The sequence below is a fragment of the Sciurus vulgaris genome, assembly GCF_902686455.1.
Source record: "Sciurus vulgaris genome assembly, chromosome: 10".
Taxonomy (NCBI): domain Eukaryota; kingdom Metazoa; phylum Chordata; class Mammalia; order Rodentia; family Sciuridae; genus Sciurus; species Sciurus vulgaris.
The window spans coordinates 112,258,349-112,284,747 of record NC_136470.1 but is presented as its reverse complement, the minus strand read 5'-3'; the positions used below and the strand labels follow the sequence as shown (position 1 = coordinate 112,284,747).

The following is a 26,399-nucleotide window of genomic DNA, read 5'->3' as shown; positions in this document are numbered from 1 at the left end:
TAAACCTAAAACAAGCTGGATAGTTAATAATTATTGGATCAAATTTATTTAATAAATCTATTTAAGATTTATCTATCTTAAATGCACATAATTGCACAATCTTTATTTTGTTCCTTTAAATGGGGATATAAGTGTCTATGTTCTGTTTGATAGAAAGGATCATCTAGAAATAATTTGTGTGAAAACTACAGAACACGCCCATGGCATGCTTCACAAGGGCACACTCAGCTCTGGAAACAATTTTGCCTTCCAGATGGACTTCTCTAATAACGGGTTAGTGCTAACAAATTCAGTGGTCAAGGAACTCACGTTTGGTTGTGTGACATTCTTGGTATTTGTTATAGCATTTTTAAAATTGGATTTCAGAATTTCTAGGCCAGGAAAATTCAAGATATCCAATGTGCAGCAGAAACCCATACATGCATTACACAGCTACAAAATAAATGTGTGCAAATGTAAATTGATTTATCCCTCTAGAACTGAAAATAACTTAGCTATTCAGTCCACAATGGATCTCATACTAAAATTTTGTTCCATTCATTTCAATGTATATTTCATAATCTCCTGTTTTTTTCAGTTTCTTTTGTGAAATACCAGATCAAGTTCATATTTTATCATCCTCTTTCCCCGGGAATGACCTAAGTGTCAGGACGTTGTTACTGTCCTGGCATCTACTGTGATGATCAGGGTTTCCATGACCTGTGGTTGAAAGATCCACTCATTCGATCTCTGAAGCTCCCAATGTTACAGAGCTGGGGGCCTGCCGGGTTGAGCCAGGGCAGCCACCGCAGTCCTTGGGTGCCAGTTCTTGTGACTTTGCCACAAAGATTTTGAGTGAAACAGCAGAAAGTTTAATGGAGAGAGTGAGAAATGAGGGTTACCTACAGTATGGGGAGGAGAATGACATTGTGCTCACAAAGCTGGAGTTTTTAAAGAAATTGAGTCCTTTGTTCTGTCCCCTCTTAAGTGATTTATCACCCTTTGGATAGCCCTCAGTAAACTTCCTTTGTGAGGTCTGACAGGGTGGTTGTGACACAATTTTGCTAATAAGGGAGGATTGGTTGCAAGAGATGGTGATGGCATTTTATCAGGAAATCCTAATGAACTTATCTGTTTTAATTAAGGTCTCTGGGATTTTTAAATAATGATTCCCTCAAGGAATTATAGTTCTCTACAGCTTGGGGAAGGTTAGGCCTTCTGGATGTCATTTCCAAATACTTGCTTGTTTAGATAAGCTTCTTGCTTTCAGTTTTGTGGCTCCTGGATTTTTCTGGGTGCCTAGGCCTGATGTCTGTCTTTCACTGTCCTTTCCCTCTACTCGCCTGTTCATGGCTAACTAACCTACCTAACATCAAGAGTTACCATTCCTGCCTTGGGAAGCAGCAGTTCTCGGCAGTTGTCTACTTCACACTTGATCGTCCAAGTTAGCTTTCATTCACCCATTTCTTTTATACTGGGGAAGATTTATGATTTCTCAGGCTATATCTTGGGAAGTATAGTCCATCTTCTCTTCCTTCAGCTCCACATAATTCTTGGAGATCCACAAATCAAAGACTCCCTCTTCTTTTTCTTCATCTCCCTTTCATCTCCCACTACTATCACCCTGCTATCTGCAAGCTTTACTGGTCATGGAGAGTAGGAAGAGAAGACTTATGGGCAGGAAAACTTGATGTTTGCTCCAGTTTCATATGCCTATGAACTAAAGAGTCCAGAACTTTGGCTGATAAATACTCAAAAAAAATTTTTCCTTGAGAATATTGTCTCTTTGTGAGTTTCCATGATCTCCTTGAAACTCAAAAACTAAATATAACTATTTATTTCTCTTTACATTTCAGCCATAGCAATTCTAATCTACCTTGTGGTAATAAGTGCCTCAAACTAAACTGAGGAAGGTCATGTAAATGAAAAGGAGCAGAAACTTCAATTAATATCTCCAAATATCATCCCATGAATACCTATATGTGTAAATAGAATTATAGCTCTATGTAAAAAAATTAAATAAGTATAACTCAGTAACCTCAAAGACCAGGTTTGTTCATAGTTGAAACTGTAGGGAAGAGGGTAGATTCTACACTAAAAGAAAAAAGGTCAAAGAATGTGTCTTGTTTATAGCTTTTTTCTCTCCTTTTCCTCTCTCTTCTTTCTCTTCTCTGCCTTGTATTAAAAGGCAAATGCCCCCTTTAAAAAAAAAAAAAAAAAAAAAAAAAACCCTCCGTTTTGGAATTACCTGTTATACCCCCACTCCGATGACATTTATAAAAAAGCACAGTCAATACTTGTAATTTGCTGGGAACCCTAAAAAGCAGTGAGACTTCACACTGAAGATAATGCTCAAATAACATGAAGATTTTAAAAAATATATAGCCAGTGCTTCTCTGGCTTAGGGAGGAAGAATCAAAGCAACCATGAAATTAATTTTATTTATTATTAACAGATACTACACTTAGAGTTCAGGTTGTGGTTATGTAATTATAAATTAATTTCAGAAGCTTGTCATAATTGGAACTAAAAGTCAGAGATAGTTATGAGTAGTATGTTAATGAGTATCACAAAAGCTTGTCTGCTTGCTTGTACCTCCAAAGAGTCATGCCCAGAGGGTATATATGAAGGTGTTTGCAGCAAAAGGACCTACTATGGCTTGCAGAGACTCCCCAGTTCATGTGAATAGTTTAATAGGAAGCTCTCTTAAACATGTTCATACTTAACTAAAAAGGAAGGACCAGTGCCCACAGGCTACACCCAAGTGTGAAATAAACATTACTATTATAGCAGTTGAAATGTGAAGTTAAAGAACATTTCATATTCAAAATAGTGTTCATAAAAATCAGATGACAAATCTATACTTAACTCTGATGAATGTGAAAATTAAATGAATACTCTCCATCTGATTCTGAAAGCTTGAATCATGACTGTCCCTTCCCACTAATTTTTTTGTCTTGTTTATGTACTTAAGGTGGCACACCTCATTTGTGGAAAAGATCTTTCTGTACTCATACACTGGTTCTCATTTCTTCTGGTCATCTTATTGATTACTATGTTTGCTGGGAAAGAGCCCAAGAACAACTAAATCAGGAATTAAATGATATAACAGTAGAGTTTTAAATAATAGAATTTGTCATCCAGCTGATAACTTCACATTCAGCTACTATCAACTCAATGGTTGATATTTTTGCTTATGCAAAAATCTCAAAGAGGAAAAGAAAATTCTCATTTGTAGTAGATTCTTACAAAATGTTATTCTCAGCCTGTGGTGAGAGAAAGCATCTTTGATTGCAAAGGAAGACCCAAGGAAGCACCATGTGGGGGACCTTGGTCTGTGCCTAGTTCATAAGCCTCCTTGCTAATACTGGGTATGTCCCATTACTGCTTCATGGAAGCCCACAAAGATGATTTGCCATCCTGGTACCTCAGGTCTTGATGAAAAAACCTTAATTTGTTCTTAGTAATTCCTTCTGGCCTCAGATGTGTTGTTAATGTTCTGTTGGAATTCCTCACAGACCAACCCTATCCTATGGTATTTTTGTTCCTTGAATCAGTGGGGGCAGAATACAACCTACAGGTAGTATTGTCCATATCTTTGTGTATGTTTGGACTACACAGCAGTAAAAGGCACCGTTCATACTAATCATTGTCAATATGAGTATGCATTATGGCCATTTATGGAGATACATTTTTTCTGGTTTACACAAAACGTTAAATATGAGCTAGCAATAGTTGGAAGCAACACCCTGGCAACAGAGTGGTCAGATTCTTCTCACTAGCTGTGTGACCTTGAGCTAATCACATAATCTCAATCTTATCACCTGTAAAGTGGAGATAATAATGGTAACTCATTGGCTGTTACCAGAATTAAAGAAATTATATATTCCAAGAACTAGGTATATAGCCTGACACATAGTAAATGTTCAATACATGACAGTCTTCAATTGGCCCATACACATCCTTGCACACAGATAGGTCTCATTCTAGTCACTTTCCATTACCTTCTTTTAACATAAATTAATTTTCAGATTTATAACTATGAGATGCATTACAGTGGAGCTCTCAGTTTGTGGTATGAATCTTTAATTAGTATGCACAGAGCCGGACTAATGTGTCAGGTGATTATCTTGACTGAGCCATACACATTGATATGACTCTGAAGAGGGCCTGCTTCTGAGAGAATTTGGAGCAAGGGTTGCAAAAACTTAGTCAATAGAGGAGAGAAAAAGAGTAAAGAAGAAGATTAGAGCTTACCGTTTCATGTTTCAAACCAGATATCATCCCTGACAAGTCTGTCTGTGCCATGGCATTAATTTTATTAGAGGAAAGACTGGTGAAAAGCTCTAAGCAGGTGGAGCTTTGTGGAGGGCTGAAAGATTATGCAGACAGGGATGGGAAGCCAGGGATCTTATCTGAGAGCCACCTGGTGCTTTATCTGTGTTGCAGGACCGAGCTGATCACAGTGTTGGCTGTGGGGGTTGGGGCTGCAAACTTCTGCTGACAGTGATCTTATCATTCCTACATGATACTTTCATGAGTAACTGGCTTCAACTACTCTTTTTTCAATATGTTGTGCGCCAGTATAATTTCTGTCAGCTCTCAGGCCTTGATGTACCCAGGCCTCGAAATTATGTTATTGAACTAACATTCATTGTCAAATCTTTACCAGATAAACCTATTCTATTTCTCCCAACCCTATAAATGTGGATTCTCCTATGTTGCATATAATGAATGGCCCTTTGTCCTGTAACACCTTCACTGAAATCCTTGAAATAAGTGTGTCTGGGTATCTGTTTGTCTCTCTCCCTCTACACTTTTTTCTCTTTCTTAAGAAAGAAAAACATCAATTTTCCTTATTCTCATATAAGAGACAGGAATCACTATTAGAAAGAGCAGTCTGGCATTGTGTGGATGAGTGTCCACGTGCATTATTAAGCAAGGCTTATTTGGTGTGTTATTTCCACACAGCTTTCTTCACATTATGCAGCTTCCTACCCCCACACCACCAACAATGAAATATGACATCACCCATAGTAATGGTTAATTGGAATTGTGGCTGATCGGATTAAGAGATGTCAATGATTAAGAGGCCTCTGGGTGTGTCCATGAGGGCGTGTCTAGGAAAGATGATCGGAATGTGGGATAGTGAACTGAAGTGAAGCCTCTCCCTATGTGTGGGCAGCACCACCCAAAACGATGGAATAAAAGCTGGAAGAACAAGGAAGGAGATGCAGATGCAAGCTCAACTCTTCTTCAACAGGTTCTTAATCACTGCTTCCATCATCTGAGGATATTGGACTCTCCCTTCTTCCCTCTTCTTTTAAAGCGAACTCTGCCAGTAATTCTCCAGGTAGTTTCTAGAAGCCTTGGTCTCGGACTAGGTTAGCACTGTTGATTTTTCTTGTTCTAGGGCTTCTGTGTCTTAGACTGCACAGCTGCTGGTACATCCAGCTCTCCAGCTGCAGATGACCATTGTGGACTATCTAGCGTCTGGTTGTGTAAGCCAATCTAATAAATCCCCTTTTATAATCATACTTCCTGTTGATTCTGTTCCTCTAGAGGACCCTGATTAATACACCCACTTAAGAAAATATTGCTGCAAGGTAGACATTTATAAAATAAAAGTTCTTATTTTAAATTATAGTTGTTTGCCTAAAGAAAGGGTGGAATGGGGTATGTAAGAAAGTGAGGGTAAAGTGTCTTGATTGGCACCCAGGGCAGACTGTTCCTTTGGAGTAGAAGAATTGAGCAGCACTGCTCAGAGATGTAGCATAGCCATGCAGGGGGAGCCTAAAGACAGCTAAGGCTCACTTGTCTGTCATGAAGATACTGATGGATAGTCTCTGATGGTTGAATGTGAACCTGAACTTGAACTACTGAAAGTGCTGCTGTCATCGTCACCACTATTCCTCTTGACTTTTGCTGTCTGTACCATCTTATTCTCTGTAGCCTAAATTGTTAGTTCTCTTTTCTTCTATTTTATATCTTGTATACTTTGCTTTATGCAGTAAATATGCTCCTGAAACATTACGAATAAATTGTGGTTTTAAATAGCATATAATATTAACCTTGGCCTCAGGGGTGTAGTTCAGTGGTATAGCACTTGCCTCGCATGCATAAGGCCCCGAGTTCAATCCCGAGCACTGAAAAAACATATTTATCCTAATAACAGAAAAGTATAAAGAAGTCAACAAAAGGCCCCCACTCCCTTTATCTAGATAACTTAATATTTTAAAGTAAAAATGTAGCTATTTTCATGATTAGAATATATAATACACATGTTATATTTAGGTAGTATCAAGGTACAAATTTAATATCACCCCCATTTTTCCTCACCTTCTTTCCAATCCTCAGCCCTGAACCTGGCTTTATGAGTCTGTGCATTGTACAAAGCACTATAAGGATACAGCAATGAATAAGGCATCATTCTGATCCTAAAAGGGACTTTCAATATAATGGTCAAAGAATAATAAACAACACGTTATGTGATATGCAGTTATGTGACACGCAGTCATTTGGGTGCTAGGCAGCCATAAGATATGATGCAAAACAAACATTGCCCTTAGCTGTGGAACCCAGGTAACTGTCATCATCTCCTCTCCCTTCCACTAATCATGTGATCTTAAACGAATACCTAAGATCTCCTTTTCCCAGCTTGTGCATTTATAAGTTTTGGGTAGGAGGGGAGTGCTGGGAAGTGATCTTGGCCAAATTATATTGTTATATTGTATCCATGTACAAACATGTAATAACAAATCACATCATTATGTACAACTCTGATGCACCAATTAAAAAAATGTGGAAAGAGAAAAAAAGTTATGTGTGATCATTTCAGTCTGATAAATTTTGAGAATTGAGTAGGTAAGAAAGCACTTCATAACCTGTAAAGCAGACCAGAAGTATGAGATTTCATTGTCATCACTACTGTTAGGCACAGGTATACTATGGAGAATCATTTTTTAGGAAGCTGAAGAGTACAGGATCACAAACTGCTAGCCCAAACTTGACCCACAGTTGCCTTTTGTTTGGCTTGCACTATATTTTTTTTTAAATAAAACTTGTCAACATTTAAAAATCAGAATAGTTTTCATAGAAATGGCTTCCTCTGAAAAATCCAAGAAACAGTTCACCCAGGCCTGTATTCCTACATGGCAGCCATCTTCATTGCTAAGGAGCTGCAGTCCCTCTCCAGTTTGCCTTACTCCCAACCACTCCCACCACTCCCAAACACTGAAGTAGGATGTCAGTTCCACTTACCATCATGTTTGCCCTTAGAATAGATGTTTTAGAATCCCCTTTTCTTTCAAAAGTAGTAGGGAACATTATTCCTAGAAAAGCAGATTCTTATCTACATCTAACCCACTTTCTTAAAGACATTGGAGTTTGCAGTTTCAGTTCAATACACAAATATTCAAGTTGAAAGAGGCCAGGAGTTTAACCTAACGAAGCCTCTTGTTTCTAAGTTCTGGAGAAGTTATATAATGTAAATAAAATGTTTAACATTATAATAAATGCTTAAGCAGCAGGCAACCTCTATCATTGTTATTATTGCTAGGGTAATAATTCTGGATTCCTAGAATAAGTCCAGAATAGGTTTTCTTGTATATCCCTATGTTCTGTGTTTCTCACAAGTTAAATCAGAAGAAAGAATGCTAGTTTAAAAGAATAGACTGATAAATAAGTGACATTGATTGACATTGATGAGTTTTCCCTATATAAAATAAGAATTACCAAGATAACACAAAAAGTGCCTATTTTGCTGGACTGCAAATTGAAGTGCAAAGCAGAGCCAGATTTTTTACATAAAGACCACCATGATACACTTTTATTGTTTACAAGGTGCCATGGCTTGGGAAGGTGTGGTGAGGATGAAAGCTTTACCACGTTTCCTTTGCACTGGATCAGGATCCTGTACTAGAAAAAAGAGCTTGGGATACACCTGGGCTGAAAGTCTTCTCCTTGTACAAGCAGTGTGCATAGAAGCATGTGTTGTACTTGTACAGGAGGTCATGTTTCATCCAATATATCAAATGTATTTTGCTACAACAGAATAACTACCCATATGGCACTGTGTGGAGATGGTGTTCAGTGTACTATTGAACTGGGTGACCTATCAGAGCAAGGCATCAGGAGATTAGCATAGTGTTAAGTCAGGACATTTTGTGTGATTGCTTATTCATTCATCTCTTAATTTATTCAACAAATATTGAGTGCCTTTAATATTCTAGACATCAGCATTAGAGTAGGGTAAACAAGCAAGAAACACCCCTACTTTGTGAAGTTTATGTTCTGTGGGGAAAGAATAACACTAAAGAAATATTTTAAATAAACAAGGTGTCTACATAAATGTGTTATGAGGGCAATAAAGGAAATGAATAGGAGACAAGATCCTTGTTAGAGAAGCCCTCTCTGAAGATGTCATACTTGAACTACGATAACACCAAATATGAAAGTCAACCAATGTCAAGGACAGGGTAAATACCAAGCAAAGGGAACACCACATACAAAGACCCAAAGATGACAAAAGACTTGCCACATTTGAGCAACAGAAGGGAGGCCTCGAGCAAGAGAGAGTGTATTGGTCCGTTTGGTGGGTGCCAAGCCACACAGGACCTACCACCATTGTTTCCCACCTGGACTACTGAGTTAACCCACTGGTTGAAATTTCAGTGACCTGGACTAGAGTCATGCAGTGAGAGCAAGAGACTGGAAGAGTGTAGGATACATTGTGCTGGTTAGAATGAGAGAGCTTAATGACCATGTCAGAGATGAGGAAAAGAGAAAAACCAAGGACGCCTCCTAGGTTTCTGGCTTGAGCAACTGAGGAGATTATGGTGCCATTTTTCTGAGCCTTCCAAAGCCAAATAGCTTAGACCTCACTTAGCCAGACCTCACTTAGCTAAGAACCTGAATTCTAATCTATGTGAACTCACTTTTTAGAATTCTTTTTTAAATCTCTGAGGTGGCAGGTGTGGCTACACCTATAAGCCTAGCAACTCGGGAGGCTGAGGCAGAAGGATCACAAGATCAAGGCCAGCCTCAGCAACTTAGCAAGACCTTGTCTCAAAATAAAAATTAAAAAGGGTGAGATGTGGGGCTAGGGAGATAGCTCAATCGGTAGAGTGCTTGCCTTGCAAGCACAAGGCCCTGCGTTCGATCCCCAGCACCCAGAAAAAAGGAAAAAAAAAAAGGGGGGGGTGAGATGTGACTCAGTAAAGCACCTCTGGGTTCAATCAGGTTTGGTACCAAACAGAAAAATATAAAAAAAATCTATGAGGCGAGGTTATAAAGTTAAATTTTCAAGGTTTTTTCCAGAGTCACAAATAAATTCTCATCTAGATTAAATTGTTAATATGGAAATATTCTGAGGTTCAGAATTAAGCAATATTGGCAGACCTGTTTTGGCTGTTGTTTTTTTAGGTTTGGTTCCCAGCCCCAATCCTGTAAAGAAACAGTACTATAATGGACTGAGTCATTTACCTCAAAACAATAGTCAGAATACTAGGGATGTTTTTTCTCAGCATACAAGAAAAGTGGTTTTCTGAATTTTTTTCAACCTAATACTTTTGTGGAGTTTCTCAGCAACAGAGCAGCTTATAAGAAAGATTAGATTATAAGCTATGTCTTATAAATCTAGACTAAGACTGCAAAGCTCAAACAATAAGGTGCTTGCATAAAGCATCCTGGTTTGTTTCTGATTGTTCTTGGTTCTCCCCACCTCTGTGGCTTTACCCAGATTATTTCTCCAGACTCACAAAGGCCCCACCCAGGAAATGGACAGGATTTTTCTGCAGAGAGAAAATGGAGACATTTTGGGTGTACAGAACACTGCCTGTAACCATTTCTGCCATTTGGACTCAACCATTGAGGTCAGGTCGAAGACTTGCTAGCATAGGCAGTCCATTACTAAAATCAGCATCATGAAATAGATCTTAACTGACCCATAGAAACAATGGCATTGTATTCTTAACAAAAGCAGGTCATAAATCTTAAGTATGTCCAACAGCATGTGAATACAGCAAAGCAGCCACACTCTAAATCTCTCATCAATAAGCCCCTTATAAGACTCTGCCCCCGAATCAATTAGAGTATATAACAAATCAACAACAAATCCAACTCAGAAAACCTCTCATAGAAAAGGCACTTATTGTCTCACAGAACAAAGAAAATGGTTCCAGGCTGGTTCTGCACTTCCCTGGTGTCCTTAGGCACTCAGGTGGCTCTTTACCTCTTTGCTTTACCAACCCTTGCTCCTTGCCATGCCTCTGAAGCACATCCCCTCACAGTGGCAGGAAAAGAGAAAGCCTTTTCTAGAAACCCCTCATAGACAACCCCTTGAGTCCTTGTCCATGGAGCACCCAGTTTCCCTCAGTTAGATCCAACAGCATTATTCTCAACTTTTCCTCTTCTCTCTTATTCCCCTCATTCTCTATGACCTATCTATTCTCGTTTAAAAATCTTTCTCCTGTGTTTACTACATTAATTCAGATCCTCATTACCTGCTTTCATGACTTCCAGTTTATCTGTCTTCTACATTGCCAGTGGAATGGTCTTTCAAAACACAAATCTTATTGTTACTATCCTGCTTAAAACCCTTCAGTGATTCTTAATCACAGATAGGATTAAATTTCAAAAATTTTTTTCTAGCTGCAGTAATGAGTCCTCTTCCCCACCTTCAAAAATAAGGGGAAAAAAAATCTTAAATGATGACTCTATGTAAAGCTACCATGATTAAAAAGTGGGTAGGGAAGGGACCCATACCTCAGCCGGGTAGATCCCTTTTCTTCTCTTATGTGGAGGCCCCAGAGCCTTTCCTTCAAACAACAGGTAGAAAGAAATGCCTAACAAGACATATGGGTATGGACCTCAGGAGTGTCAGCCAGGTTAATATAGGCAAATGGTGTGGAATCTGAAGTCAGGATCGTGCTCACCCAGAGAACACAGAGAAGGATAGAGGGCCCTAGACAACTTCAGGAGTAATATTGATACAATACTCATAAGCCATGTAACACCCAATGAAGCAGTGTTTGTTTCACCTTTCAAACTTTAAGAATGTGCCTTAACAGAGAATTTATGCTCTGATTGTATCAGACAAGTTTACCCAATCAGATGCTTAAGAATAAAGTAAGGATGGTTACAGACCAAAATGCAACCAGCATCAAAACCGGGGATTAACAATTTCTAGTTGTTTGATTTGCGGTGGTCTTTTGGTTTTGGCACTGGATATTAAACCTAGGGCTTCACGCATGCTGGGCAAGAGTTCTGATACTGAGCTACATCACAACCCTCCTATTTGTTCGAAATGTGCTTGTGTTTACATTTTTGTTCGTATAGCTATTTTTTTTTTTTGGGGGGGGGGTGCTGGGGATCGAACCCAGGGCCTTGTGCTTGCAAGGCAAGCACTCTACCAACTGAGCTATCTCCCCAGCCCCCGTATAGCTATTTTTTTTTTTTTAAAGAAGTACAAAATTGCTGTGGTAACCACTGAGAATTGTCTGTCTGTCCTCTATTTTCACAAGGCTGTTCATATTAGAAATTCTGAGTTAACCAACATTTCATGTCTTTCCATTTCTGATCAAGGTAGTTTTGTGTTCAGTAGGCTTAAGAATAAAATATTAAACAAATATGATAACCACATATATTAGTTACCTTAACTATTCTCCCTACTACTGAGATCAACCCACATCCATTCTTTATGTTTATTTAAGGACTCAGTAATTTTTGTTTTGTGAAGACTGAACAGCTATTTAGATGCAATTTACATTCTTGTTATGGAATATAACCTTCTTAATGAAGAGGGAAATGTTAATGAAGACTGATTAATGAATAATTTTAACAAGTAAAGGAGTTGTCAATTTGAAGCAAGAGATGAATGATTGTGCATTTTACAACTTACTGACAGTTTATATCATCAGAATGGGAGGGAGGGTGGAAAAAGAAGGGAGTTGGTCATGACAGGTTCCCACCAGGCCAGACTAACTACTTGCTTTCATTCATTCATTCTCAATTCAAAGAAGATTGAGAAAAGCTTGTTCTTAAGTATCTTGTGTGGGCCCCAGACTCTGACCACCTTCAACTCTACCTCCTGTCCACCTAAGCCTCATTACTTCCATCACCATAGGCTTTTCTGTTTATACCTTTATAGCCTGCCCCATCACACCTGGAGCTGACCTGTTTCTTGCCACCATTCTTTGCTGTCAGATTTTGCATAGTCAGGCTCTGCCTTTCCTGACAACAGCAGCTCCACTGAGGCATCACAAGGTACATCTGCCATTTCCCATCTTTTCCTGCAACTCCACCTGAGGAGCCCACCCTACCCACAACTTTCTCACATTTGTCTGGGACTTCTCAGAAACTGAGCACCAATCAGAAGCTGAAAATATGTACCAATCGTCTGGGGCTTCCAACTGATTTTGATTCTCTCCAAATCCTTTTAAACATGATGTTTTAAAATTAAGAATAACAGAGACAAATGATTTAGGAAAATGATAATGTTATCCTAGCATATTTCAGTTCCACTCTAACATCGTTAAGAATATTGACTGTCAGATTTGATCCATGTTGTTGAAATGAACCGTGATCATTCCCAGAGTAGAGTAAAATTCTCACCCAGCAGGAGCAGTTTTAATGACTGAAGAATAGTAACCAAGAGAAGCAACTGAACCTCAATGCATTGCTGACCTCCTACCTTGCCTCTCTTCTATTTTTCAGGCACAACATGTTTGATTGCTCTACTATCAGATAAAGACCTCACTGTGGCCAACGTGGGTGACTCACGAGGAGTCCTGTGTGACAAAGATGGCAATGCCATTCCCTTGTCTCATGATCACAAGCCTTACCAACTGAAGGAAAGAAAGAGGATAAAGAGAGCTGGTGAGCTGTGACCACCTCCAGAGAACGTCTGCCATCTTGTTTGGTGGACAAAGTACTTGCTTGGAGAGCTCCTGGACTATAAAATATCCAGTTATCTAGAAATTAGTGGGTCACTACAGAGGCCGCTACTGAGGTAGCTGTGACTTTGTAATGTTTCCTGTCAAATAAATGGCCACTGAATTTGCCACTCTTCATGACCAAAGATTCTAAAAGGAAGCCCTTTTCCAGGTTAATAAGATCTTTGGGCCCCGGCTTCCTGCCTTGTTCTCATTTTTTACCATACCCTGCTTCTCTTCAGCCATGCCAAATTGCTAGCCATTTCCCTAAATGAACCTTGTTTCTGATACCTCTCTGCCTTTGCAAGTGCTATTTCCACTCTCTAGCAGGTGACAGTTACTTGACCCTTGAAATTCAGCTTCAGAATGTCCTTTTGGAAGCCTTCCATGTCACTGTGGCAAAGGCTCCCACAGTCTGGGTCAGGTATACCTTCTGTCTTTCCACAGCATCCTAAGTGGACCTCTTGAATCACCTGTCATAATGTATACACATACACATCTGTCTCATGTTCCTGACTGAGCTCTTCGAAGGCAAGAACTTGGTCTTGTTCATCTCCACCACCTAGCTCAGTGACTAATAAATAAATAAATAAATAAATATTTCAGAGCATGTAGAAGGGTCCCTTATTAATTTATTCAGCATACCCCCTACCAAAAAAATCTCTTACGGAGTTCACATTCTGAAATTGGCCTAGGGGTGGGGAATGGATTAAGTAGACATTAACAAAAAATAAATTAGTAAAAGTAACCAAGTTATATAGAATATTACAACGTGGTAACTGCTATGGAGAGACATAAAGCTGGTAAGGGAATGGGGAGTACCAGGGAGTCCATAGAGGCTTCACTAAATTGACATTTGGATAAAGATTCCAAGGAGGATTATCAGTTGATTATTCTGTTTTCATAATTAGATTTGGGAAATTCTGCAGAAGAAAAGAATTCTTTTGCTGCCAGACTGACAACTTCATGATGTACCAGGCAGCAGACTAGCTGCTGGAGGGGAGTGCAATGCTCTGGCACACTAGTGTCTAACCAGCATGGGCCCCTGCTATCTGCAGTTTGACTCTCAATCTCTGCAGGTCAGCTTCTGCCCAATGAGTAAATGAAGTGAACCTAATGCACATTTGAGTTTTCACAGTAGGAAGCTGTACTATGGAGTCAAAAAGTGTTGAATTTTATTACAACCCCTTGCTTCAGTGACTGCTTGAGATGCAGAATAATTTTGAATGAAAGCTTTGGTCAGATTTCTGTTGATGAGATGGAACAAACAATGATTTCAGAGCATCTATCAAGCCTTGAGGAGCTCCAGGCAGTATGAGCACAATACTCTGACTTCCTTAAGTGTGAAGGCAGAGCATCTCCCCATGGGGGCCTGCTGTGAGCCTGGATTTAAGATCCAGGTGGCCCACTCTTGCAGAAGCACAGACAAGGATGTGTGTGTCTGGAGCTGTCACCTTTGTATCCAGTACTCTCTTTTAAAATGTCAGTGCCAAGTCATCCTCTCTCCTCTTCCTTGTCACACTCAACACCTTCATCTACAGTGATTCACCTACAGTGATTCTACATAGAAGTAAATTAGGACACCACCTCCAAGGAGATTAATCTTATCTGCCCTGTTTTTTTATGTAATTTGGTCAAGGGTATATTTCATAGGGTCCTTAAAGAACAAGGATTAGTTTTGTCATTTATGTGTGTCTTCTCTGAGCAGTGTTCCCCTCCTGCTTAGCATGACAGTAAGCTCCAACCAGTCTGGGCCAAAAACTGTACATAATGGTTTTTCTCCATTCCTTATGCTGTTTCCAGTAACAACATCAACATCAGCTGCCACTCATTTGTGCTCATTCTGTGCTAGTAGCCAAGCCTAGAGCTTTATAGACTTTCTCTTTATCTATGAGGATGATAATCATGTCACAGCCAACAAACTTGCACCTAAGAGAAGCTTATGTGTTCAAGGACTCACAGCTAGTGAATGGGAAGACCAGAACTGAAATGAAAACTGTTTGACTCCATAGCCCATGCTCCTGCCTATTAGACCATGCTTCCTGGAACATTATCCTGCATTCCTGCCCATAGAAATCCTATCTATTATTCAAGCCCAGTTTTAACACCCATTCCTCCATGCTCATCACACCCAGAAATCATCTCTCTGTCCCCTCTGCTTACAGCATTTAGCAGATACTATTCTCTCCTGAAAGAATACTACTTTGTGCTTACAGCATTTAATGTGTGTCTTATCTCTCCTGCCAGACTATTTCTTTAGAGAAAGGTCTGGATCTTATATAATTTCATATCCTGCAAATTGCCTTCCATGGAGTAGGAATTTAATAAATACCTGAAAAATATGTGAGTGAACAGATTTTAGCTCCTGTAAAGAAAAATAATAGATGACATTATTAAGAGCTTATATTGTTCAGGCACAGTGCTAAATGATTTATATGGAATAATGCCTTTATTTCTCACAAAAGTACAATAGAGTAAATACTGTCCCTATTTTGCAGTTAGACCAAGGATCAGAGAGAAAATTTCATCCAAAGTCACACATAACTACAAGTGACAGGGTCAGGAATCAAATCCAAGCAGTCTGACATGAATCTTCAGTGTGTATACAAAAATGTGCTTTTCCTTAATCCCAATCCTTTTTGGGGGGTAGGAGGAACAATTAGCTTTTTCACCACTATGACCCAAAAGACCTGACAAGAACAATTAGAGGAGGAAAAGTTTATCTGGGGTCTCAGTTCATAGACGGCTTGTTCTATTTGCTCTAGGCCCAAGGTGAAGCAGAAGAGTGGTGGAGGAAAGCAGCTCAGGACATGGCACCAGGAAGCAGAGAGAGAGAGAGAGAGCTTTTCTCACCACAAACAAAATATATACCCCAAAGGCATACCCCCAATGACCCACCTCCTCCAACCATACCCTACCTGGGCTGCAGTTATCACCCAGTTAATCCCTATCAGGAAATTAATGCACTGATTAGTTTAAGGTTTCACAACAATCATTTCATCTCCAAACTTGCTTGCACATGTGCTTTTGGGAGGCACCTCATATCCAAACCAAAACAGCTGTTTTTAAATGTTTATGGGGCGACCAAGGGCAGCCATAGGCTAAGTGATCATTCCAGTGATGTCTCTGGTGTCTGTCTACCTGCCTTTCAGCACTCCCTTGCCACTCTCCTCCACTCCCCATCCTGTGCTCTCTACTGCAGTCACTGAGCTACCACAGTGTTGTTAAAATCCATTCCTCTCCTTTGTGTGTACCCTACCCTTAAATACTCTAATCAATATACTCCTGAAGGCCTTAGAGGTGTAAGGATAAGGGTATGAGGATCTCCTGAAAGGGTATCAAACTCCAAGCCATGTAGCAGGATGCTACTTGGTGAGGGGAAGTATTGTGGCCCAGCTTATACAGCTGTTGTATATTCTCACAGACTGTGATAGGTGTGAGAGATATCAGCTGGGCAAACTAATGGGCTTCTTCTATCTTTCCAGGCGGTTTCATCAGTTTCAATGGCTCCTGGAGGGTTCAGGGAATCCTGGCCATGTCTCGCTCCCTGGGTGATTATCCACTGAAAAACCTCAACGTGGTCATCCCAGACCCAGACATCCTGACCTTTGACCTGGACAAGCTCCAGCCCGAGTTCATGATCTTGGCATCAGATGGCCTGTGGGATGCCTTCAGCAATGAAGAAGCAGTTCGATTCATCAAGGAGCGCTTGGATGAACCTCACTTTGGAGCCAAGAGCATAGTCTTACAGTCATTTTACAGGGGCTGCCCTGACAATATTACTGTCATGGTGGTGAAATTCAGGAATAGCAGCAAAACAGAAGAGCAGTGAACCCTTCAGGGGTCTCAGCTGCCTTAGACTAAAGGACTTTTGACACACTGGTCTCTTTTAATGTAGTGAAAGGTGTGGGAATTGTAATTAGGATCATCCATCCCAGACACTGAATCCCTGCCCCGCTTTCAGTGATGAACAGAGGATACCCCTGGCCAATGTAGTTGAGAGACTGAAAAAATGGTTTCTTTGTGTTTGCCCAACTCTTAATGTCCAAAGCATATAAATAGGTAGCTATAGATCCCCATATATGAAGTAAATGGCAGATGTGCCATATATTCTCCTCCTTATGATTCTTTTCAAGATCCCTTTCAGGGTCCTCCAGGCATTAGCCATTAGGTCTCCTCTGGAAATATGGGTGGGACAAGCCTCCCTTGCTGTAGGAGACAGGCCACTGTGACCTGTAAGTCAGGGGCTGATGTTCAGCCGAGGGGCAGAGTGGTCCTAGAATGTATGGTCCTCCTGAGTCCATGTTTTCTGCTCAGCAGCAGCCTGGAAGCAGATTTGAAACTGTTGGTGATTCGTGGGCTGCGTTTGGAGACTGAGGAAAGCTGGGAGGATGGGTGATTAGTGGCAGCACCTGTACAACAGAAATAACCCTTTTCTCTTACTCCTTTTATTAGTTAAATAGATTTGGTGTACCACCTGACCAGCCAGCCATTGTATGTTTCTCCTAATCATGCATGACCTTACCTTTTGCTTACACCTTCCTGTATGTAATAGGCAGCTGTTAACTTCACCACCATTATTTTTTTGTCTTAGTTTACCAAGAAATCATACTAGGGGAAATGAAAACAGCAAATCACAATGTCATCATCCCCTTCCATCTTTAAGAACAGGTTGAAGAGAACTATATTGAATGAGTCACAGTGCCCCTTGGAAAACTGGCAGTTCGCACTGGGAGTGAAAGGAGTGAGCATTGAGATTACCACCCTGAAGTGAGCTCCAGATGCTAGTTTTTGTGCAGTTTTTCTCCACCTCTAGCTGAGTAGCTTTCAAGTATCTTTCAAGCAGTGTTTGGAGAAACAACAGCTCAGAATTGCTTGTGTTCGTTGAAACCAGAAACATGTTCCCAAACTTTGGAATTCTGTGGTGAACTACTGGGGCATGCTTCTTTTCGCCAGTGAAAAGGATGAAGCTTGTCACATTTTTTTGCAAAACTCTGTCCACACTGGGTAGCCTTCCCTCCTCAGGCAAAGGCAGAGTGCCTCATTTAGCCTGAAGGAACTCATGGGGGACCTGTATGCAGTGGCAGCAAAGCTGGATGAGAATTCAGACAAGAACCCACATTGATAAGTGGCCCAGAGTTATTTGGGGGCCTGGCTTTGCTGTTCTCTGTTTCCTGTCATCACCAAAGTCACATTTTTTCCAGCTTCAGCATTTTATAAGTTAATTTATAGAAAATGCTGGGTCATCCTCTTTGCCTGAAGAAGGCAGTTCTAACAGCTAAGCAAGACTTCTGTTGCATCCCCACCCCCAGGCGTACCTGGTTTTGTTCTTTCTGAGTGGACATTTGTCCTTAAATTGCCTGTTCACTGGCCTTTCCAACCCATGGTGCCCTACCCTTTCTTCCCCTTCAGCTGCAGAGCTTTTCTGAAGCAATTTCCAAGAAACAACTCAGGAGAATGAAAAGATTAACTTGTGCTGCCAAGAATTGCAGTTTGTCTGGATACTTCCAAGAACTTACCTATCTTTGACTGCAGTGAGAATTAATAATGGTTTCCCAAGAGTTTGCTTACTTTTGTATTCTGTATTTTCCAACATTAATGTTAGAATTTTGGTTATTGTTTTTTAGCCATAGAATGTTTTGGTACAAAATATCTGCTCCAATTTTAGATTTAAGCAGTTGTCCCTTAAGAGACACTGAATATTTGGATGTGTGTATTCAGGGCAGAGGTGGGAACAGAAATGTGGGAAACAAATTATTGTAATCAGTGACAGGCAGGCAGACCAGAAGGCTGTGTTTGCTTGGATATCTAGGATGTTCTGACTCTGGAGTCACCCACCATCTAACTGAAGGTCCAACATTGTACAATCCATAGTAACTTTCCTTTTTATATTTTTGCTTAACACAAAATGCATAATAACAAGGGAAATATATTCTAGTGTCTAAAATGAAAATAGTGATGCTTTGGTGAAGATAAAAAAAACTACCAAATTAATAATTCAGTACTTAATTATCAAGCTAAATTTTTTAACAGATAGTGCTGAGTGCACAAGGTACATGCCTTTTTCTTTAAATTGAGTTCACCAGCATCTTCTAAATTTTGCTTTGTAGAATTAATTCATTTCTGATTTTAACCAAACAGAGTGTAAATCTCACACTCCTTTTCTGCCTTTTCCCCCCCAACTATGGTTTGTAATTTTCTAAATGTAGAAGTTATAGGCAAAATAGTGTTTTGATTAATTGTTATGTGTAAAATCATAGTACTCTGTTCCCTTCCCCCATCCTTCTTGAGCACTCTTTCCCTGATCCTTTTCCAGTTGTCAGGGGTCTGCAGACAGTACACCTGGGCTGCCCTGTGGTGCCCTGGCTGCCCCCCGCTTCTCTAGAAGCTCAGGAAGGTTGAATCTAGCCTATAGGGAAATTGAAAAATTTGCATGTAAAGCTTCCCTAAACAGCACTGCCAAAGCTTTGGAATTGTCATCTGACACTGCCAGACTCCCTAGCTAACCTGAGTTCGAATTGCCAATAATCCCCATGGTGCCAAATTTTGGGACGGTTCTACAGTCTTTTGGAAATGAAGCTGGGCATGACCATGTGCTCCTGAGCCCCTAGCAAGATGCCAAGCCCAGATCCTCATTAATGCACTGCTCTGCTGCTGCTCCCCTGGCAATTTGTACTCATTAAATGGGTTAGAAGTGGGGTGAGGGGAAATTTTTAAAATTCAGTGTATTTGCAATTCTTTAATCATAGGAATAAACTCTACTTATATAGAAAGCTCCAACAATAGTCCCCCAAGACCTGAATTTTTTTTAATGTGACCAACCTGTGCAAGGCAATTAACTCTGAGTCACTGTTCTAATGCAACATGACTATATGCATACATACTCATTACTGGCAATGAATGGCTACATTCTAATCCTTGTTATAGATTGAAGATATTGGCCTCTTGGGTCTTGCATATGTGGAGTGTTACACAGAGTATTAGGAGCATATGCAAACTGAATAATTTAAAACACACCTTATTTCATACAAGTGTAATGACTGACATTTTGCACAAATGGCAAACAGGGCTGCATGACAGCATCATTTCAGTCCTCTCTGACTCTCTGAAGTGGTTCTAGGAAACTGATTACACTATTGGAGTGGGTCACTGTGGTATCTGGAAATGCATGAGGGATTGATTAAAAAAAAGGATCACTTTTTTCCTTTGCTAGGTATATCTTGATTTTCCTTTTTTTTTTTTTTTTTTTTTTTTTTTTGTGGTGCTGGGGATTGAACTCAGCACCTTGTGCACGTGAGGCAAACACTTATCAGCTGAGCTTTATCCCCAACCCCTTGATCTTCCTTATTTTTTTTTTCCTCTTTCCTGTGTGAATTGTTGGCAGATATAACTCTCTTGCAACTTTCATTGTAAGGCTTATATTGAGACAGACAAAATTTCATTGTACATTTGAAAGTATAGGGAAATATACTTGGTAGAAAACTTTTTTTCCCCAATGATTTCAGAAATTATTTTTCCCTTCTTTCAACCCATCTTCCCTTAATGGTCCCCCAGAATTGCCTTTGCATGTTATGCCAATATTCCCAGTCCAGCTCTGGAAAAAGGAAATGACTGTTAGCTACTAGGCTGGGGCCTGTTTAATTGCATCTGGATTAAATCATTATCTGAATTTTTGAGCTTGTTAGCTGCACACTGCAAAAATATTAGAATCCAGTGTTCCCCAAAGTGTGTTCCAAAGAATCAAGTTCTAAAGATGCTTTTCCAAATTTGGGGCTTCAGAGTGAAAAAAGTTTGGGAAACATGTTCTTAGAAAGTGCATGTAAGGTCATTGAAGCCTTTAATTTAAATATTCTGCAGTGGAGAATATTTAAAACATACCACATATGTAATTTCTGTTAACTCAATCTTTCCCAGATTAATTTGACCATAGAACCTTTTTAAAATAACACCCAGTAACATTCCAAGGAACACACTTTGGAAAATTCTGGTATATTGAAATATTGTTTTCTCATTCACCATGATTCTTCATAGTAGCAGTACAGTTTGCACTTGAGTAGCACTAATCCTTTCATGTAAGAGGCTGATTAAATAGAAGCAGTTTAAAAGTAGTCTTATTTAATGTGACCACCAGCAGCCTCACATTGATAGCAGAAGTTTAACAAGTTTTCCCTCATGTGAATAACAAGAACTATGCCATAGCCAGGCTGTTCTCAAATTCATTCCAAGAGCTTTCAGTTGCTTTTTTGCAGTTATATTTGCTCTCCAGGTCGAATAAAATGTTTTTATGTTTCATTGCCATGTGATAGTTAAAAATACAGAGAAAATAATAGAACAGGAAAAAGTACATATTTTAATTTACTTTTGAAGTTTAACTTGTTTTAAAATTAACTATATTGAATAATAATGGAAGCATAAACTTAACACCTGTTTACTTTTTTCTCTGTTCTCTCCAGATTCAATGAAATAATTGAAAATCAACTAGAGCACCTATGTCCTAAAATTTCTGTCCTGTTACCCTACCTTTCATATTTTGTGAATATATTAAGTTTAGCAAGTTATCTCTTGGCTAACATGTAAGGCTTTATCATAGTTCTATAATAGCCACTCTCAGTCTGGGCAGTGTGTTTGGGAAGCTATGGCAGATAACCCCCAAATAATGGATGAAACATGGTACAGAGTGAATTTAGGGTAAAATTATACCCAATATTTAGGAATCTGGACTTATCTAAAATAATAAAATTCTAAAGGTAAGATCCCTTATCCTAGGTGGCACATTGCAAAGGGCAAGGGACAGTCAGTACCATGAAGCTTTCATTGTTTCTGAATATGTTTATGAATATGTAAATTTTTGCTGATTCTTAGTAATCTTAATGCTCTATTATTTTTATAACTGTTAAACTACAAACTATTACACTGAGGGTTGATTATGATAATTTTTACATGTTTAGTAATAGCCACACCATCATATGTACAATCACTTTAATAAATCCAAGTTAAGGACTTTGAGGAGAACACGTAGTAACTATTCATCTTGAAAAATCATCACATAGTAAGTGTTCATTTGAAAAATCATCATAGGCATTTTCACTGTCTAAAACTTCAACAAAAACAAGCATGAAGCAGAGGAATAGGTTATATTTAAAGATGTACAACAGTTTCATTTATTCTAGGAATTTTATAATCTGGTATTGTTTAACCATAAAATCCTACCTGCTGTTTGCCAATTTGTGTGTGCACGTGTGTGTGTGTGTCTGTGTGTGTGGTTACTGGGAATTGAACCCAGGGTCTCGCACATGCTAGGAAAGTACCATTGAGTTACACCCCCAGCCCTTTTTATTTTATTTTCAGACATAGTCTCACTAAGTTGCACAGGCTGGTCTTGAATTTGGACTTCTGCCACAGCCTCTCCAGAAGCTGGAATTACAGGCATGCACCACTGTACCTAGCCACATTAATTTTAAAACCTCCAGCCAGCAAGGACCACCATCCCTAGCTCTGAGCACAAGCAGAATCTTATAAAAGCTCCAGTGGCTGATTGTGGGGTGGGAGTTGGGGGTGGAAGAGAAACAGGAAAATCTGCCTGGGCCACTTGCTACTTCTACAGAAGCAGAACTGAATCAGCTACACATTCTCTCATCACCTTCTAACATGAGTCAATCCAGAAATTAAATGTGATGGATTACCTCAAAATATTTGTATTTCAATTAGACATTATTATTTAAAATTTGTTCATGGAGAAGCAAAGGTAGAAGTACTAATCAAGGAATTGGAGGAGGACAGCCCACAGACATGAAAAATATAAAAGTAGGTTATCAGAGATATAAATTACCAGGGTTTTCCCATAGAAAAGTTGTGTTCAGTAGGGAACACCTGCACGTAGATCAGTAGGAGGCAGTTGTACTTTTCAAAGCATTCATCAATACTCTAAAAAAAGGGAAGTCAGTGTTTTTTTAGTAAAGTAGTAAAATTATAGTCCCTGTTGCATTTTTCCCCCAATGAAAACAGATGTGGTCTCACTTTGCTGTCCTAAACACTTTTACTGTCCTAGGCTCTATTCACTTTCCAAATCTTGGACATGGTTTTACCCTGAATTCTTAAAACATCTGCATTTTCAAAAAGGAAGTACTCCTTTCTAGAATTTTAAAAGACACTAAAATACACTAAATGGTTGACCTTTCATTTTAGAGTGCCTGAATAAAAATGAAATCAGATAAACACAGTCACAGTCACAATTGAGAGTGTTTTAACATACTGGTAATTTTCCAAATGCCAACAAAAATACTAGTGAGTACTCAATTTGTAACAGACAGTTTCACAAAAATGAACCACATGATAATTTAATGTTCTTGCTTTGTATAATGAAAAGGATCATGTTGCTCATATAATTTTTTTAAAAGTAACCCTGCATAAATGGTGCATTAGACATCTCTGATTCAAGAGAATTGTGTCTCTTGTATACGTTATAAATTCCCTTCATCATAGTGTATGAAAGAAAAACTGGTGACTGCTGAGTATAATTGTGAAAAGATAAATTGTACTACATGGGGAAAATCTAGAATCTACCTTGGGACAGTAAGCAAGAATATTTTCTTATTTAGCCTCCAAAGGCTATAACCAAAAAGGCTTTATGTATTTATCATCTTGATTATCCTTGTATCTCAGGCATATATTCAGAAAGTGGAATAATAGATGCAACAATGGAAAAACCCATAACTTTGGCTTCTATTCTAAAAGCAGTGTTTACCCTTTTTCATTTATCTGAAATACAGTTTCACATTGAAACATTAACATCTACCATATCATTTTTCAGTTTAATCTTCAATTACTAAGGTAAATGATTTTTACTTGTAGTGCTTACAAAACTTAAATTCATATCATAAAGTTGAAATCTATTTAGTGCCATCTCAACATTCTTTTGGGCAACTGGAAAAAAGAATAAAAACAAAAGGAAATTTTAATGAGTTCAGAAAATGATTGCTCTCACAAACCTGGAAAATAGTCATTAAACAGTTAATTCCAGAAGACTCCAAATTTCACTGGGAAAGTCACTATTTTTAACTATAAGCAAGTCTGCTTATATATTTTATTCTTTCCTTTGTTATCTTTTTTTTTTTTTTTTTTTCTGAGCACATACGATGAGCCAGACTATGACTAAGTGAATGTATGCAGTGGTGACCGCTCAAGGGTCCTCACTCCTTGTGGTTTGCAGTCTAGTGGGGACCCTTACAGATTTGAAAACACTTAGCATCCGCCATCTGGGGTGAAAGTTAGCATATTTCATGATTTTCCAACGAGCTGAGATTCGTAAGGATAGGACAGAATTAGAATAATTCTTTCGTACACATAATAGTAAATGGTAAGAGATTGGGAATATCTTGCTCACAGCCAAGCACACTGTGTTAGATAATTATTTTATATTATTAGATCATCTACTTTCCCAAGGATGGAGTGGGAACCAGGACAGAGGGTAGGACTGTTCCAGTGTAGGGACAATATAACCTATGGGTGGTAATTTCGATAACCTATTTTTCATTTTTAATGTCTGGGTATCCTAAATGTCCCCCTCCCCAATTCTTTGACTATTACTTCTACTTTGCTTCTGGATGAATACATTTTAAATTATGAATTATCTGATTAAAATAGAAATTTTTTGAGATAATTCATGATAGCACATTTAACTTCTGAGCTGCCTTATGACAGAAGGTGATGAGAGAATGCGTGTCCCCAGAATCCTTCACCCAAATGGGACATCAGCTATGTATGCGCTCCACAAGTCTGGTCAAACAGGCTGTCTGTCCCTCTGGAAAAGAACGAGAGAATGGAACATCTCTTCATGGCCTATTTTTATTTTTGATCCCAAAAGACTATAAAGTGTACCACTCTCATGCCTCAGAAGAGAACCCAGAACTGAAAGTATTATCAGTATTCCAGAGTATAAAAATTGGTGAATTTATTATATAGAAAATTAACATACTTCAGGAGTAGAATTATTTCTCGACTTCAAATGCAAACAGAAGACTAAAGCCAGATTTTTTAAATCATAAATTTGGTATTCACAGTTACTTTACACATTCCAAGATCTAGGCATAGAATTTTAATTTTACATTTTGCACAAAAATAGCAGCATCTATTTTCTGTATGGACAAAAACTAAAATCCTAAATATAAGATTTTTATTTTTTAAACACAAAAGTTATGACCTCTTTCTAAATTCTTGGCCTGCTAGTCATCTTCCCTAGACCACGAGTATTCTATTGAAATAGAATACTTTTTCCCCTAAAAATAGTTCATGGTAAGAAAAGAGACTATATCATTGTGATCAGAATTTGACTTTTTGCTGTTGTTTTGTTTTTAATCATGATAATTTGTAAAAGAAAATTCAAATTAATACAAACCAACTGATTGGGTAAGATTAAAACTATAGGTGGAGCCGGGTATGGTGGTATACACCTGTAATCCCAGTGGCTGACCTCTGGAGGCTGACGCAGAATGATCACAAGTTCAGGGCCAGCCTCAGCAACTCAGCAAAGCCCTAAGCAACTTAGTAACTTATGACACCCTGTCGCAAAAAATAAAAATAAAAAAATAAAATAAAATAAATAGGTGGAGTCCTGTTATTAAGAAAGGAAAGGAAGAAGAAAGGAAAGGGTTGGGAGAGAATGGGAAAAGGGGAAGAAAAAAATGCCGTAACTGAATTGTATTTTTTCATGAATGGTAGCTTGAAAGTTCTGATCTCTTATTCCGTTGAATTTAAATATAGTAACTTTATGTAAGCTCTTATTTATACCCATTTTGACATTAAAATTTTTTTTTCGGTGCTGGGGATCGAAATTGAATTTTTTTTCATCAGCATTTTCTTGCTACTTTAAAAATTGCAAGGGCTTGTTTGTTTATAAAAAGTTATCAGGATTCACAATTTATTAGCAATATTTTCTTTTAGGAATCTTCAAATTATACTTAACAATTAAATCACAAGTTTAAATCTCAGGTCAAATGACTGCTCACATCAATCAGGCTTTCTGATTAGTTCCTCTTAAAGCGCATTCATGATAAATATAACAAAATCTTGACAAAACTTCATTACTCTTGGCACTCTTCTGTTTTTATTGGTACTATTTTGCACTTGTCTCTTAGAATCATTTGAAACGAAGTTGCAACGTTGGTTTGGTGGAGCATTATTGGCAGTTGAGCTCAGAGTGTGTGACTTCCATGGTCACTCAAGATGCATGGCACGTCATTCAGGTCCCTTTGATGTGGGGTGGGGTACAGTTAGCATTGTAAAGACTAATGTGTTCATGAGATCACTAATTCTATGTTGTATACAAAATGAACAGCTAAAAATTCACCCTTGACAACAAGATTAAAGCAAAAATAAACACATTAAAATTATTAAACTTTACACACTGGACTGTTGATACTTTTTTCCTTTGATTAAACTTATCCTTTTACATTCTAATGTCTCCTGGAATTTTACACTTTGAGTTGAAGT

At 38.7% G+C, this 26,399-nt stretch overlaps 1 protein-coding gene across 2 annotated transcripts in view; it reads left to right on the top strand.

Annotated features, from left to right (window-relative positions):
- Positions 1–25,728, top strand: part of PPM1L (protein phosphatase, Mg2+/Mn2+ dependent 1L) — a 335,120-nt gene extending 309,392 nt beyond the window's left edge. For both annotated transcript variants that reach the window (XM_079155601.1, XM_079155602.1), the window contains exons 3-4: positions 12,694–12,855; positions 16,397–25,728. In XM_079155601.1, coding sequence (XP_079011727.1) covers positions 12,694–12,855; positions 16,397–16,743 — 509 coding nt within the window. In that variant the 3' untranslated portion in view covers positions 16,744–25,728. The remainder of the gene's footprint in view (positions 1–12,693; positions 12,856–16,396) is intronic.
- Positions 25,729–26,399: the final 671 nt, after the last annotated feature.